This window comes from Tachyglossus aculeatus, chromosome 21, assembly GCF_015852505.1.
Source record: "Tachyglossus aculeatus isolate mTacAcu1 chromosome 21, mTacAcu1.pri, whole genome shotgun sequence".
NCBI classification, from domain to species: Eukaryota; Metazoa; Chordata; class Mammalia; order Monotremata; family Tachyglossidae; genus Tachyglossus; species Tachyglossus aculeatus.
Window position 1 is genome coordinate 83,539,895 of NC_052086.1, and position 14,679 is coordinate 83,554,573.

At 51.2% G+C, this 14,679-nt stretch overlaps 1 protein-coding gene across 1 annotated transcript; it reads right to left on the reverse strand.

The window, feature by feature from the left end:
• Positions 1 to 1,682: 1,682 nt before the first annotated feature.
• On the reverse strand, positions 1,683 to 13,069 carry LOC119942258 (zinc finger protein 436-like). The gene is made up of 8 exons (XM_038762940.1): positions 12,975 to 13,069; positions 9,916 to 9,963; positions 9,155 to 9,218; positions 8,057 to 8,457; positions 7,250 to 7,331; positions 6,459 to 6,550; positions 5,941 to 6,088; positions 1,683 to 3,624 (listed from the first exon to the last, which is right to left on the reverse strand). Exons 1-8 carry the CDS (start codon positions 13,041 to 13,043, stop codon positions 2,174 to 2,176), a joined length of 2,355 nt encoding a protein of 784 aa, XP_038618868.1. The 5' UTR covers positions 13,044 to 13,069; the 3' UTR covers positions 1,683 to 2,173.
• Between the last annotated feature and the right edge of the window lie 1,610 nt (positions 13,070 to 14,679).

Sequence of the window (14,679 nt, forward strand, 5' to 3'; positions counted from 1 at the left end):
GGCAGCTAATTACAGTCCAGCTGCCTTTATTCCCATTCCCTCTGTGGAGATCCTGGCCCAAGTGGGCAAATCCAGTCACTGAACACAGGTTGCCTGGAAAATATGGCATGTTATTTCTTTGGTCATTTACACCTTCCCTCTAATACGCAGTCACACTGGTGCAAATTCTCCCCGGCTTTCCATTGGTTTCTTACTTACCAATCCAGCCCTGCAGCCAATCATCAGAATCCGCTCCTCCAGGTGGGGCAGGCGTTTGGATAAGCACCAGATTCTGGACTCAATGGGTCAGAGCCCAGGTTCCAGGTAATGTGGGGCTGAGCACTGGGAAGCAGAAAGGAAAGTAGCCACCCAGGAGGGTCAGGGGACTATGGGGGTGCTGGAACCACAAGTCTCATCTGTGAGGAGAGAGGGCTGGGACATCAGCCGCACGACGATGGCCCAAGTCCTCCTTGTGGCACGCATGCCTGCTTTCAGGCATGACTCTCCATGACCTTTAAAGCCTTACTGAAGGTCCATCTCCTCCAAGAGGTTTTCCCTGACCAAGCCTTCCTTTCCTCTTCTCCCACTCCCTTCTGTGTTGTCCTGACTTGCTCCCTTTAACCATCCCTCTTCTCAGCCCCACAATACTTATGTCCATATTGGCAATTTATTCATTTATATTAATGTGTCTCCCCCCTCTAGACTGTAAGCTCGTTGTGGACAGGGAATGTGTTCTATTGTACTCTCCCAAGCGCTTAGTACAGTGCTCTGGACACAGTAAGCACTCAGTACATATGGTCGACCAACTGCTTTCTCTCCCACCCATAGACTTGGCACCATCCCCACCCCCAGTCGCCCCTCACCCACATTCCAGATGTTGCAGAAACCGATCCACCCTCTGCTCCCTCTAAGCTCACTGTGGGCAGGGGATGTGTCTGTTATATTGGACTAACCCAGGAACTTAATGCTGTCCTCTGCACACAGTAAGTGCTTATGATTAACTGATTTACTAACTCTGCCCTTCCATTCTCACTACTCACCTACATCTCAGGAAAGCTGAAACTTCCAGCTTCTTCCCCACACTGCTGTGGACACATTCTCAGAAGTGACCTGAGGCTCTGCCCAGCATGACAAAGAGAACAAATCAGGCAGAGAATCTCCACCTCCCTCAAGACCTGGTGGAGCATCTCTCAGGCAGAAATTATTTTTCTTTTTTCTTTTTAATAGTAGTAATAATAATAAAATAATAATAATGATTACAGTATTTGTTAAGTGCTCACTTTGCATCAGGAATTGAACCAAACGCTGGAGTGGATACAAGCAAATTGGGTCGGAATGCTCACACTCTCAACCGTCATTTTAAAGATGAGGTAGCTGAGGCCCAAAGAACTGAAACCAAGTAAAGTGAATCTAAAATTTGTGGAGAGGAAGAGAAGCAGCATGGCCAAATCAAAGAGCCCAGGGCTGAGAATTAGAGGACCTGGATTCTAATCCCGGCTTTGCCATTTGCCTGCTGGGTGACCTTGGATTCACTTCTTTGGGCCACATTTACCTCATCTGTAAAATGGGGATTGAAACTATGAGCCCCATGTGGGACAGGGACTGTGTCCACCCTGATTATCTTGAATCTTCCCCAGTGCTTAGAACAACGATTCACACATAGTAAGTGCTTAACAAATACCATAGTTAGTATTATGCTTGGTACATAGTAAGTGCTTAACAAATACCATCATTATTATTATTATGATCCCTGGAGAGATAGAGACCTTGAGCAGAGGTTAGAAAAAGTCTAGGAATCAACATATGAAATGAACATATGAATAAGGTCACAGGAGGTATGGTTTCCTGCCCTGGCTCTGCAGGAAGGGGCTGTTTAATAAGAGTCCAACAGTTACAGCAGTGATTGTTCCAATTTCCCCCGACTTCAAAAACTTTCCTAAGACACCTGCTGCTTTGTCCTCTCCTTGCCATTCTGGAAAGAGGCCAATAGGGCTCGAAGGCGAGGGCAACGACAGCCTCAGGGAGTCTTCCAAACACTGGTGCAGTAGGGGAGTAAGCGGGATAACTTTGGGCTGACCCTGGTCCTCAGAGTGCCATGGAACATAGAACTCAGAACACTCTCCCTTCTGCCTCACCTACACCCTCGTGCCTGCATCCTTCTTTCATTTATGAACACTGAGATGTCTAGAAAGGTTCAGGCAACAGGTGAAGGCTTTTCCGCATTCATTACATCCATAGGGTTTTCCCCAGTGTGAGTTCTCTGATGAGTGACGAGGGTCGAGCGACATTTGAAGGCTTTTCCACATTCGTTACATCCATAGGGCTTTTCCCCAGTGTGAGTTCTCTGATGAGTGACGAGGGTCCAGTGACGTCTGAAGGCTCTTCCGCATTCATGACATGTGCAGGGTTTCTCTCCAGTATGAATCCTCTGGTGCAAAATGAGATGTGACTGCCGAGTGAAGCCTTTCCCACATTCAGCACATGTATAGGGCTTCTCTTTAGCGTGAGTTCTCTGATGACTTCTAAGGTCTGAGCGACGATGGAAGGGTTTTCCACACTCTTCACATTTGTGGGGTTTCTCTTCAGTGTGAACTTTCTGATGATCAGTACAGACTGAGGGATGCCTGAAGGCTTTCCCATATTCATATTTGTGAAGTGTCTCTTCGGTGTGAATTCCCTGATGTTTAATGAGGTTCGAGCGATGAGCACAGGCCTTCCCACATTTGACACAGTTCTCCTCGGTATGAACTCTCTGATGGGAAATTAGTGCTGACTGACCGCTGAAATCTTTTCCACATTCAGCACATTTAAAGGGTTTCTCTCCAGAGTGAGTTCTGCGGTGTTTAGCGAGGTATGACTGGTGGCTGAAGGCTTTTCCACACTCGCTACACACATACGGTCTCTCACCTGTGTGAACACTCTTGTGCCTACTAAGGTGCGAAGGTTGTCTGTACGCTTTTCCACACTCATTGCATTTGTAGGGTTTTTCTCCCGTATGAATCCTCTGATGGCATGTGAGGGAGGACTGACACCTGAAGGCCTTTCCACAGTCACTGCACAGGTAAGGTTTCTCTCCAGTGTGAATTCTTTGATGACAAACAAGGGATGCCTTAAAACTGAAGGTACTCTGGCATTCGGGACATTTATAGGGTTTCTCTCCAGTATGAATCCTCTGGTGATAACCAAGGGATGAGTGAAAGTCCAAAGCTTTTCCACACTCTTTAAACTTACTAGGTTTCTCTATGGTATGAATTCTCTGATGCGTAATAAGGTGGGAATGGCTACAGATGCCTTTCTCGCATTCCTCACATTTGTAGGGTTTCTCTCTGCTATGGCTTCTCTGATGTAGAATGAGATGAGAGTGAAAAGGGAAGCCTTTGCCACATACTTTGCAGTCATCAGTTTTCTTCTCTTTGGAGGATTTCTCGGGAACTTCGATGACCTTTCTGAACCCTCTGACCTGGCTGGGGAATTGCCTTGTCCTCGTGATGCTAGGACATCTGCCGGGCCTTTCCGATTTGCTCTCATTTTCACAGATTTGTCCATCCACAGAAGTCACTGGAATATTCTGTTGTAGATGTCTCAAGAATGCCCCGTGGAAATCTGCTGCTTCAACAATTTCCTGCTTCGGTTCCTTAGTCTTAACTGTAGGCGTATGATTTAGAATAAACACAAAGAACATGAAGGTATCACCCATTCCTCTCTGCCTGTTATTCTTGTTTTGAGAAGGGCTCTCCTGCTTAAATCCTCTTTTCCCCTGCTCCCGCTCCCATCTGTGACATTTTTGGACTGGGATCTGTGACCTCTGGGCATTTCATATTCACCCCATCTTCAGCCCCACTGCACTTAGATAGATCTCTATAAATTATATGTCATTTATTCATGTTAATGTCACTCCTCCCCTCTAGGACAGTAAGCTCATTGTGGGCAGGGGTGACCTCTGGGCATTTCATATTCACCCCATCTTCAGCCCCACTGCACTTAGATAGATCTCTATAAATTATGTAAGTCATTTATTCATGTTAATGTCACTCTTCCCCTCTAGGACAGTAAACTCACTGTGGGCAGGGAAAGTTGTCTATCAAATGTTGTACTGTACTCTCCTAAGTGCTTAGTACAGTGCTTTGCACACAGTAAGCCCTCAATGAATACTGTTGATGATAACAATCAACATGGAACGAAGCCAGTGCCCAAGACAGCTGGCAAGTCCTTTTCTGGGATTCCAATAACTCACAACTGTTTTCTTAGATGACTGGGAGTGGCGGGGAAATTCTGGAGGAGGGCTCAAGAGCCAAGTGGTCAGTGGAATTTATTAAGAACTGTGCTGAGTGCTTAGGAGAGTACAGTTGCTTCTCTGTGCCTCAGTTACCTCATCTGTAAAATGGGGATTAAGACTGTGAGCCCCACGTGGGACAACCTGCTTACCTTGTACCTACCCCAGTGCTTAGAACAGTGCTTGGCACATAGTAAGTACTTAACAAATGCCATTATTATTGTTATTATTATTATTTAGACACAAGTACGATAAGTATACAATCTACCAGGGGAGATAAACACACCTACTTCACCTTTCCCTGGAAACATGCTATGCTCCTAGTTATTAGTTTTCTAATAACTGACAGAGAAACTCTGGGGTCAGACTCTTCCTGTTACATCATCATCATCAGTTTTTACTGAGCGCTTCATGTGCACAGAGCACTGTACGTAGCTCTTGGGAGACTACAATATAACAGAGTTGGTGGAAACACTCCCTGCCCACAATGAGCTCTTCACTCTCTTCCCTCCCCGTCTAGTCCCACCCTGCAGCAGGCTCGGGGCTTGGGACCACTGCATCCTGAACTTTAAATCAAGTCAGCACTGCATGCACCATGGCATTACTAAAAAATGACGATGATATAATTACACTGTAGTACTTCTTTATCTTGATTTGCTCTTTAACTTACTCGTCCATTTATGCTGATAAAAAAGAACAAAATTTAAATCAATTCCAAGTCTTCTTGGCTTTTGGCCCAAGATTAGGTACTGGCCTATGTAAAGGCCCATCATCAATTGAGTGCTTCCTATGTGCAGAGCACTGTACTAAGCACCTGGGAGAGTACAATATGGTGGAGTTGGAAGACATGTTCGCTCCCCATAAAGAGCTTACAGTCTAGAGAGGGAGACAGATGTTAAGAATGTGAACTCTGTGTAGGACATGGACTGTGTCAAACCTGATTACCTTGCATCTGCCCCAATGCTTAGAACAGAGCTTGGCACACAGTAAGTGCTTAACAAGTACCATAATTATTGTTATTATTATTAATTTGAACAATTACACCAGTAAGATTATTTATTCCTATTTCAAACCAACCTGCATACTTTGCTCTTACAGCACTTATGTACATATGCACCTGTAATTTATTTTAATACCTGTCTCCACTTCCAGTGTGTTAGTTTCTTGGGAACAGAGATCATATCTACCTACTCTATCGTACTGTACTCTCCCAAATTCTTAATACAGAGTTCTTCATATAGAAAGTGATCAAAAAATATCACCGACTGTCAGATGAATTGATTGATGTAGACTAATACTGTCTTAGACTCAGGGTACTTCTCAGAGTGAAAGACTGGTCAAAACACCAGTAACAAGAGAGTCTAAACTGAAAATGTCTGGGAATCAGAGGATGTATTGGAGTGTAGGAGTGATATATACACCAGTAACGGGAGTGTCTAAGCTGATGATGTCCAGAGATCAAAGGACCTGTCAGAGTCCAGGACTTGAACACCCTGAGCAGTTGTCTTTGCTCAGGGTTGAAACACAAGGGCATTCCAGCTATGGAAAGGACTTTGGAATTTCCACAGTCTGTTTCTATCACAAAAATTAATTCACACCTCAATATTCACAGCCCTACACCTCTGTCCAACTGTCTCACACACACAGTTACAACAGAAAAAATGAAACCCTTTTTTCCCCAGTCTGACCTGGAAAGGTAGAGCATTTACCCAGCAAGGCGAGGTTCACAAAGTTTTCGAGCATCACATCCCAGTACAATTTATGCTGACTCGGGGCCAGAAGCTGCCATTCCTCAGGGGTGAAGGTCACGGCCACGTCCTCCAATGTCACTGCTCCCTGAGAGACCACAAGACCCCACCCTCAGTTCCCGCCATCCCTGGAGCAAGTCATCCCTCCCCCTGGGAAGCAAGGGGCTACCAGGCAGCAACAGGTCCAGAGGCAGCAGGAGGGGATACAGCAGTGTCAGGGGTGCTGGGTGTGGGAAGGGAACAAGGGTAGGAGATGGAGTGAAGGAAAACAGAGGCCGTGAGGCCAAGGGAACACGGAGCTGAGACAGATGGACCAGTCCTGAGTGGAAGAAATGGGGTGAGCTTCATGAAAAATCTCCAGGTTGAGACGGGAACCAGAAGCCTCAGTTGGTCAGAAAGAACAGGGACTCAGGATGGGCAACAGGGACTAAGGATGGGCAAAACGATCCACCACACACCTGAGTCCTGGCTTCCTCAAGCACAGCAGGCATTTTCTCACCTCCCGGGCTTGTGTCCTGGGGAAGGGAAGGTCTTTGTGGAGGCTGCAGAGCTGAGGGAGGAGAAAATCACTGAGTGAAACCAAGGTGACCACCTGTTTCTCCAAGCAGGGAATCCCTTCCAACTTTGGAATGGGTTTAATTTGAATTGGCAAAATTGACCCAAAAGGGGATGAGCTAGAGACAGGAAGAAGTATGAAATCTGATGGGAAGAAAAGCCACAATAACCATTGGAGAAAGAAACCCTTGAAGCTCCTGTTCTTCCCCTTACTTCCCCTTCCCCATTCATTCATTCGTTCAATCATATTGATTGAGCGCTTACTGTGTGCACAGCACTGTACTAAGCGCTTGGGAAGTACACATCGGCAATATACAGAGACGGTCCCTACCCAGCAATGGGCTCACAGCCTAGAAGGGGGAGACAGACAACAAAACGAAACGAATAACAGACGGTTGAATTACAGTGCCTGACACAGAGTTAGCACTTTTATACACTACAATTATTATCACCATTGTTACAAGGAATGAAGGAATTTTAGTGTCAATACAACTCATACGACACAGGCATACACTCACAAGGAGTAACGGATGGAGTGGTCACCTCCCCTTCGAAGGAAGGAATAACAGATCTGGGGAAGGTAATGAGGTCCGGATTATAGAGCAGATCCGCACGGGATCAACTGAAAAGATTAGGCCCCATTATTTCAAATGCAGCGGGGAAGCTTGGGGCTAAAGGGACTCAAACTCAGTACCTTGTGATGAGGAGCCCACGCAAGATGCAGGCAGTGACTCTTCTGCTCCTCCCTGGGACGCCGTGACCTCCTCGGACCCTTCCTGTGTAGGAGGAGCACAGGCCGGGATCTGGAGGTGAGGACATGAGCAGCCACGGAGGGGACGGCAATATAGGCACCGAACTTCTCTGCGAGGGGGCCAGTTTAAGAACTCACACAAGACTACACCAACCAGATCCCAGATGCAGGTCAGCGGGAGAGAGAGAAAACCAGAAACTCACTCCTGAGAGAGAGCAACAGGCAGCAGAGCAGAGACTACAGGGGCACAGGGCAATGAATACCTGATGCCACTAGAGCTCCAAGACGGGAAACCGGTACTCCAGCTCCCTGGCGATGTCCCTCGTTTCTGACTCTCATCTACCCTTTCCCCACTCCCTCACTCTCTTTTTGCCTCCTGGCCTTTTCTGAGCAAAGACTCCCCCGTGATTCAGTGTCAGAGGGTCTGTATTGTCGGGGAACTAGGGACTGTGGAGGGCTCTCCAGTAAGGACAAAGGGGAAACCTGGAGACCCCCGAACCCATTAGGAGAAAAGGGAAACCCCGCTCCCTGTTCAGGAGGGGAAGACTCAGGGCTAGGGCTGCCACACAGGACTTGGTTTGCACAACGAGAGAAAGGCGCAACCCAGATGCAGCCATAAGAAAGGAACCAGAGTGAGCCTCAGAAAAGGACTCAAGGGTCCCTCACGCCCCCTCAGCCGAGCCCCTCCCCCGCACAATATCCACCTGCGAGTCTCCCTGCTCCCTCCGGTACGCCCGTCTCCTCTCTCACCCACTGACGTGGCCCACCGAGGCCTCCCTGTAAATCTTCCACCAGGGCCACGGCCTCCTCCCCACTCTTGGGGCACTGAATCTTCACCCAGGCCTGGGTGTCGGCAGGCAGGATGCTGAGGAACTGGTCCAGCACCAGCAGATTGAGGATCTGCTCCTTGGTGTGCTCTTCCGGCCTAAGCCACAGGTGGCACAGCTGCCGCAGGCGCCCCAGGGCCTCGCGGGGCCCCGACGCCTCCTGGTAGCGGAACCACCGAAAGCGCTGGCGGAAGGCCTCGCTGGACTCCTGTCGGCCGGACTCACTCCCGCAGGCTCCATCCCCCTGGGGGCTCCTGGTCGGGGGCCCCTCGTCCTGGTGGGGCGCCAGGGCCCGTGGCTCCCGGCCTTCTTCCGGCCTCCAATCTGCAATCATCGTCACGGAAGAGGTTGCTCCCACGCATGCCAATAACCCACTCTCCACTTCAGGGCCCCGGAGAGTCTTCCAGCGCATCTCCTCAGGGTCACGGATGAGAGAACAGAGATTCTTTTCAGAAATCAGAGACAAAGGCAGGGAAGAGGGCCATTTTTTTTTTTTTTAACTGAAGCTGATCCGGCTTCAGGACAAAAAAAACAATGTAAGCCACAATGCTAGGAAAGAGGGATCTGAAGCAGGGGCAGGAACTGGGGTCGGGGGCAAGGAAACAGATGGGTTGGGCGAGCACTCTGAACGAGGGGGGCGAGGTCCCGCGTTCTGGTCCGACCGGACATCACATACCTTCCCACAATCCTCAGAGAAGCAGCAGTGTGGTGACAGGCCAGAGCAGGCTGCCCTCCGGTGACACAAATTCACATCCGTTCATGACCAGTCATTCATTCAATTGTATTTATTGAGCACTTACTGTGTGCAGAGCACTGACCAGACATCCTTCACTCTCGCCCACCCCCTGCCCGACTCCAGTCCGGGACCCAGGCCTCCCCTGTGGTCGGAGACAGGGGAGCAGAAGCTGGCGGGGGGCGGGGCGGGGCGGCACGGAAGGCTTGGGCAGAGCTATTTCTGGCTACATCCAGTCCCTGCCCTGCCACGCCCAGGGATCCCAAACAGGAAGGCAGGGACACTTACCAATCGAGGACTGAGGAAACAGAGGGATCCCAAGGAGGAGCAGCAAAATGGAAGCTTGGGACACCTGCGGGAAGGACCTGTCGGGCAGTCAAGGCAGCGGATGGCTGTTCAGCAGGGTTGGCTGAGTGGTGGGAGCAGGGTTCTGAGAGATTTCTGAGTCGATTTCCTCCCAAAACGCCTGCATGACTCTCCTTCCTTCCACGGTGATGCCAATAGGCCTCCTTTGCTTCAGATCATACAAGTGGCCACCCTCCTTCCCCTAAAGGTCCTCTTGCCCCTCCCCCCACCCCCCAATGCCCGTCCTGATGGAACCACTGGTCTGCTGAGGGCAACCAGGTGGGATCAGGGGGAATGCTATGTCATCGAGCTCATAGATGCTCAAGGGCTTCGGTGAGCCCAGTAGGCAGCTGAGGTCTACAGGTTAGACTCCAGTCTCCAACTGAGATGAGCAGACCCCCGCACTCCCTGCTCCAATAACGGCCCAAAGCCCCTTGTGGTTTCAGGACTAATAAACCAAAGGACCCTAAGAAAGCTTCGTGAACAATGACGCCAAACTTCCGAGGACTCCCCTGATGTCAGAGATCCAGAATTCAGGGGAGAACTGACAACTGCTGGGAGGTGGGAGGGTGGGGGGGGATGAGGAAGGGTCTGGGACGACCCTCCCCTCTGAGGATTCCCTGCTCACCTTCTCACCGGCTCTTGCGTTCTAGTGTTTCTCCAAAGTCAGGGCACCTGATTTCTATCTTTCTAGGCGATCCTACCTCTCCCGCTACGTCTCCTTTAAGAGTCGATTCTTTGCTGTCCTCAATCTGGTTAAATGAAGAGAAAATGAAAGCGTCAGTCTTTCATTGTGCCGGAAGAAGGGCGCCTGCTGGATAGGAAACGCGACCACCAAGAGAAAACTAATTCCCAGCAGGTACACAGTGAAGAACAGATCTTAAGGAGGGAAATAATGACAAAGGGAGTGAAGGGTCAGGCAGGCCAGGATGGTGGAAAGAACTCGTGTTCAAAGTTTCCAGTGGTAGTAACAGAACTCACTGAGCAGCCACAAAGCATGACAGAAGCCCGAGACAGAAGAAAGACGGTAATAACAACAACAAAAATATATTTTTCATTTAACTGCTTGATGTGTGTCAAGCACTGTACTGAGCCAGGGGAAGGTTCAAGACGCTCGCTATCCCACAAGGGATAATGTGTGATAAGGTGATAAGGAATAAAGTGTGTTCTCCCACAGCCTAAGTAGGAGGGAGAACAGACATTTAATCCCTCTTTTAAAGATGAGCTAACAGGCATAGGGAAATTGAGCAACATCCCCAAAGCTAAACTGAAGGCGAGTGGAAGGGCAGAGATTTCTACCAGGCCACAATGGTACGTGCAAAGAGCTTCACTTCCAGGGACGAGAAGCATAGAAAATATCCACAACCGAGCAACTAGAGTAACTAATTGTCAATACAATTGATTAGCTATTAGCCGGGATTAGAACCCATGAAAGAGAGGGGGAGGGGAGGGAAAGGCAGGGCACTGCGTGGCTCGGTGGAAAGAGCACGGGCTTCGGAGGCAGGGGTCATGGGTTCGAATCCCGGCTCTGCCAATTGCCAGCTGTGTGACTTTGGGCAAGTCACTTAACTTCTCCGTGCCTCAGTTTCCTCACCCGCCAACTGGGGATTAAGACTGTGAGCCAACCCGTGGGACCACCTGATCTCCTGGGAACCTGCCCAGCGCTTAGAACAGTGCTTTGCACATAGTAAGCGCTTAATAAACGTCATTATCGTCATTATTATTATCGCTCATGGGACATCAACTGACTAGAAGCAGCGCGGCCTGGTGGAAAGAGCACGGGCCTGGGGAGTCGGAGGTCGTGGGTGGTAATCCCGACTCTGTCACAAGTCTGCTGTGTGACCTTGGGCAAGTCACTTCACTTCTCTGGGCCTCGGTCGCCTCACCCGTAAACTGGGGATTAAGACTGTGAGCCCCACGTGGGGCAACCTGATCACCTTGTATCCCCTCCCCAGCGCTTAGAACAGTGTTCTGCACCTCGTAAGTGCTTAACAAATGCCATCATTATTTATTTATCTGTAAAGACGGGGATAAGAGTGTGAACGCTGTGAGAAGCAGCGTGGCTCAGTGGCAAGAGCACGGGCTTTGGGGTCAGAGGTCATGGGTTCGAATCCCGACTGCGCCACATGTCCGCTGTGTGACCTTGGGCAAGTCACTTAAATTCTCAGAGCCTCAGTTCCCCTATCTGTAAAATGGGGATGAAGACTGTGAGCCCCACGTGGGACACCTTGATCACCTTGTAACCCCCCCCAGCGCTTAGAACAGTGCTTTGCACATAGTAAACGCTTAACAAATACCATCATCATCATCAACCCGGGTGTGACGGGCCCTGTGCCCAAACTGATTACCCTGTATGGATCCCGGGGCTTGGAACAGTGCTTGGCCCACGGCGGGCGCTCATCAAGTCCCGCTCCTCCCGACAACCGCGCCGCAGGCGGGACCCGAAGGCGCATGCGCAGTGGCTGCCCCCGGCCAGCCCGAGGACCGCGGCTCCCGGCATGCTCCGGGCCGGGGAAAAAACGGCTCCCGGCGGCTCTCGGACTCCCCCTCGCGGCGTCCCGCCGTCCCGGCGTCCCGGCCGCCCGCCCGCCGTAAGGGAGAAGCCCCGGGGGCGGGAGCCGCCGCCGTCGCCAACCCCGGAGGCTGCCCCAGCCCCAGTCCGCCGCCCCCCAGCCCCCAGCCCCGGCCCTCTCTCTCCCCGCTCGGGACAGGCCCGCCGAAACGCACCAGAACCTCACCTCACCTCACCTCACCTCACCGACGCAAGGTCCCGCGGGCGGAAGCGCACCCTCCTCCCCCCCCCCCCCACGACCCACTTCCGGTGCCTTTCTAGGACGCCGGAGGCGTCACCCCCTCCACCCGCCCCCGCCTCTCGATGGTGTCCGTCCTGGAGCCGGCAGACTAGGGGCCAGAGCCGCTTCCCTGAGGGCCGACCGAGGGCGGAGCACCGTACTGAGCCCTCGGAGGAATATACGATACAGCATTTCATTCATTCCATCGTATTTATTGAGCGTTTACCGTGCGCAGAGCACTGTACTGAACGCTTGGAAAGGGCAGGTCGGCAACAGATAGAGACGGTCCCTACCCAACAACGGGCTCACGGTCTAGAAGGGGGAGACAGACAACGAAACAAAGCGGGTAGACAGGCGTCAGTAGCGTCGAAATAGATAGAAATTATAGACATGTACACTGAAGCAGCGTGGCTCAGTGGAAAGAGCACGGGCTTTGGAGTCAGAGGTCATGGGTTCAAATCCCGGCCCTGCCAACTGTCGGCTGTGTGACTTTGGGCAAGTCGCTTCACTTCTCTGTGCCTCAGTTACCTCATCGGTAAGATGGGGATTAAAACTGTGAGCCCTCCGTGGGACAACCTGATCGCCTTGTAACCTCCCCAGCGCTTAGAACAGTGCTTTGCACATAGTAAGCGCTTGACAAATACCATCATCATCATCATCATCATGTACAAATATACGCAAGTAGCCCCCAACCCTGCCCTCAAGGAGCTTACAGGAAATCAATCAATCAATCAATCAATCAATCAATCCGTGCGCACAGCACTTTACTGAGTGCTTGGAAACGGCAGTTCGGCAACAGATAGAGACGATCCCTACCCAACAACGGGCTCACGGTCTAGAAGAAGCAGCGGGGCTCGGTGGAAAGAACCCGGGCTTTGGGGTCAGAGGTCATGGGTTCGAATCCTGGCTCCACCACAAGTCTGCTGCGTGACCTTGGGGCAAATCGCTTAACTTCTCCGAGCCTCAATTACCTCATCTGTAGAATGGGCGCACAATCCCACCGACGACAGCATCCAGCTCAACCCAAGGGGGAGGATCATGTCAGCCAAGCTAGCTTTTGTGCTCCCGTCCAAGTTCCCCTTAGTTTGGTTCTGGCCCGGACAGCGGAGTTCCCAATGGGTGTAACGCACACAGCGGGCCTCGCTTCTTCTGGGAGGCGAGCGGGCCCCCCCCCATCAAGCCGCGCACGGTGGGCTTAGAAGTCCACAGTGTCTCCCGCGGTGCTCTCGGATTGGCCCGCCATGGTGGGACGAGGGGGTGGGGGTGGGGGTCAGTTGCTGGGGCTCGTGGGGTTTCAGTGATTGGCTGGGTGATATCTCTGACTTTCACGGTTTCTGGCCGGGCTTGTGACCCACTCCCTTAACGGCTTCGGGCCGGGCTTGTGACCCGCTTCCTTGTCGGCTTTGGGCCTTCTGCCGAGGCATCTCTTGGAGCCTAATCTTTTCTGGGTCAGCCTTTCGGGTCCGCCCGGAGGACTAGGGCGTTGCCCTACCCCATTACCCAACCCCCGCCCCCCCCCCCCCCCCCCCCCCCCACCGAACCACGGCACACCCTTATTCTTGAGGGAACGGGGCGTCGTCCCGGAACCAACTTCTTCAAGCTGACAAAGGGCGGCGATCAAACCAGAGGGCCGTAAGGGTGGTTTATGGTTCGCGGTGGGGCAGGTAGGCCGTGTAGCCGACGGGGAGGGGTTAAGGGGTCCTGGTCTTAGAGGTCTAGAAGAAGCAGCGTGGCTCAGTGGAAAGAGTCCGGGCTTTGGAGTCAGAGGTCATGGGTTCGAATCCTGCCTCCACCACAAGTCTGCTGCGTGACCTTGGGAAAATCACTTAACTTCTCTGAGCCTCAGTTACCTCATCTGTAAAAATGGGGATTGCTGTCGACGAGTAGGGTGCAAAATAGATTAACACGGTGTAAATCGGCTGCAGGGTTCTTGTACCCAGGGTGGTGATGCAGATAGGAAAAATGACTCGGAGACATGAGTTCAGATAGAACAGTAAAGAAGGAAAGTGGCTACCTGCCCGTTCACCTCCCGGGAGAGGTACGAGTGACAAGCAGCCCCGATGCCAATATCACTGTGTCTTTTATTGAGTTACAGCAACATGGGAGTGGGGCATTTGGAAATTTCAGGAATTTCAGGAATTGGGACCGGCCGGATGTTACAAATTATCTTTGTTCTCCCTTCCCACGCCTTGCGTAGATAGGTAATAGGGGTGTAAATTCTTGCGCCCTATGGCCTTGCATAGATAAGTAATAGGGATGTGCATTCTCTTCGGATGGGTGTTACTCGTTGATGGCCTTGAAGGCATCTGTTACAGACTTGTTCTCTCAGCCTGCAGAAATGGAGGGTTACTGTCAGCATATACAAAATGGAGTCAGTCATGTCAAGTCCACTGTGGACAGCAATCCCCCCCTTTGATCCTTCCAAGGCCCATGGCCTCCGGGAGGATCACATACGACCCTCCTCGGGATAACAAAGGTCTTCCGCAAAGCAGGCGCCTTGCTTTAGCACAGAACAAAGGAAAAGACAAAAACAAAAAAAAAATCCAGGCCTAGCTTTACACACACAACACACAAAACAATCCCCCTCCTCAGTGAAACGCAGCATCCAGATGGTGCTGCGTGTCTTTGCTGCATGACTTCTGCTTTGGACGGGGGTTTGTAGAAGCATCAGGATAG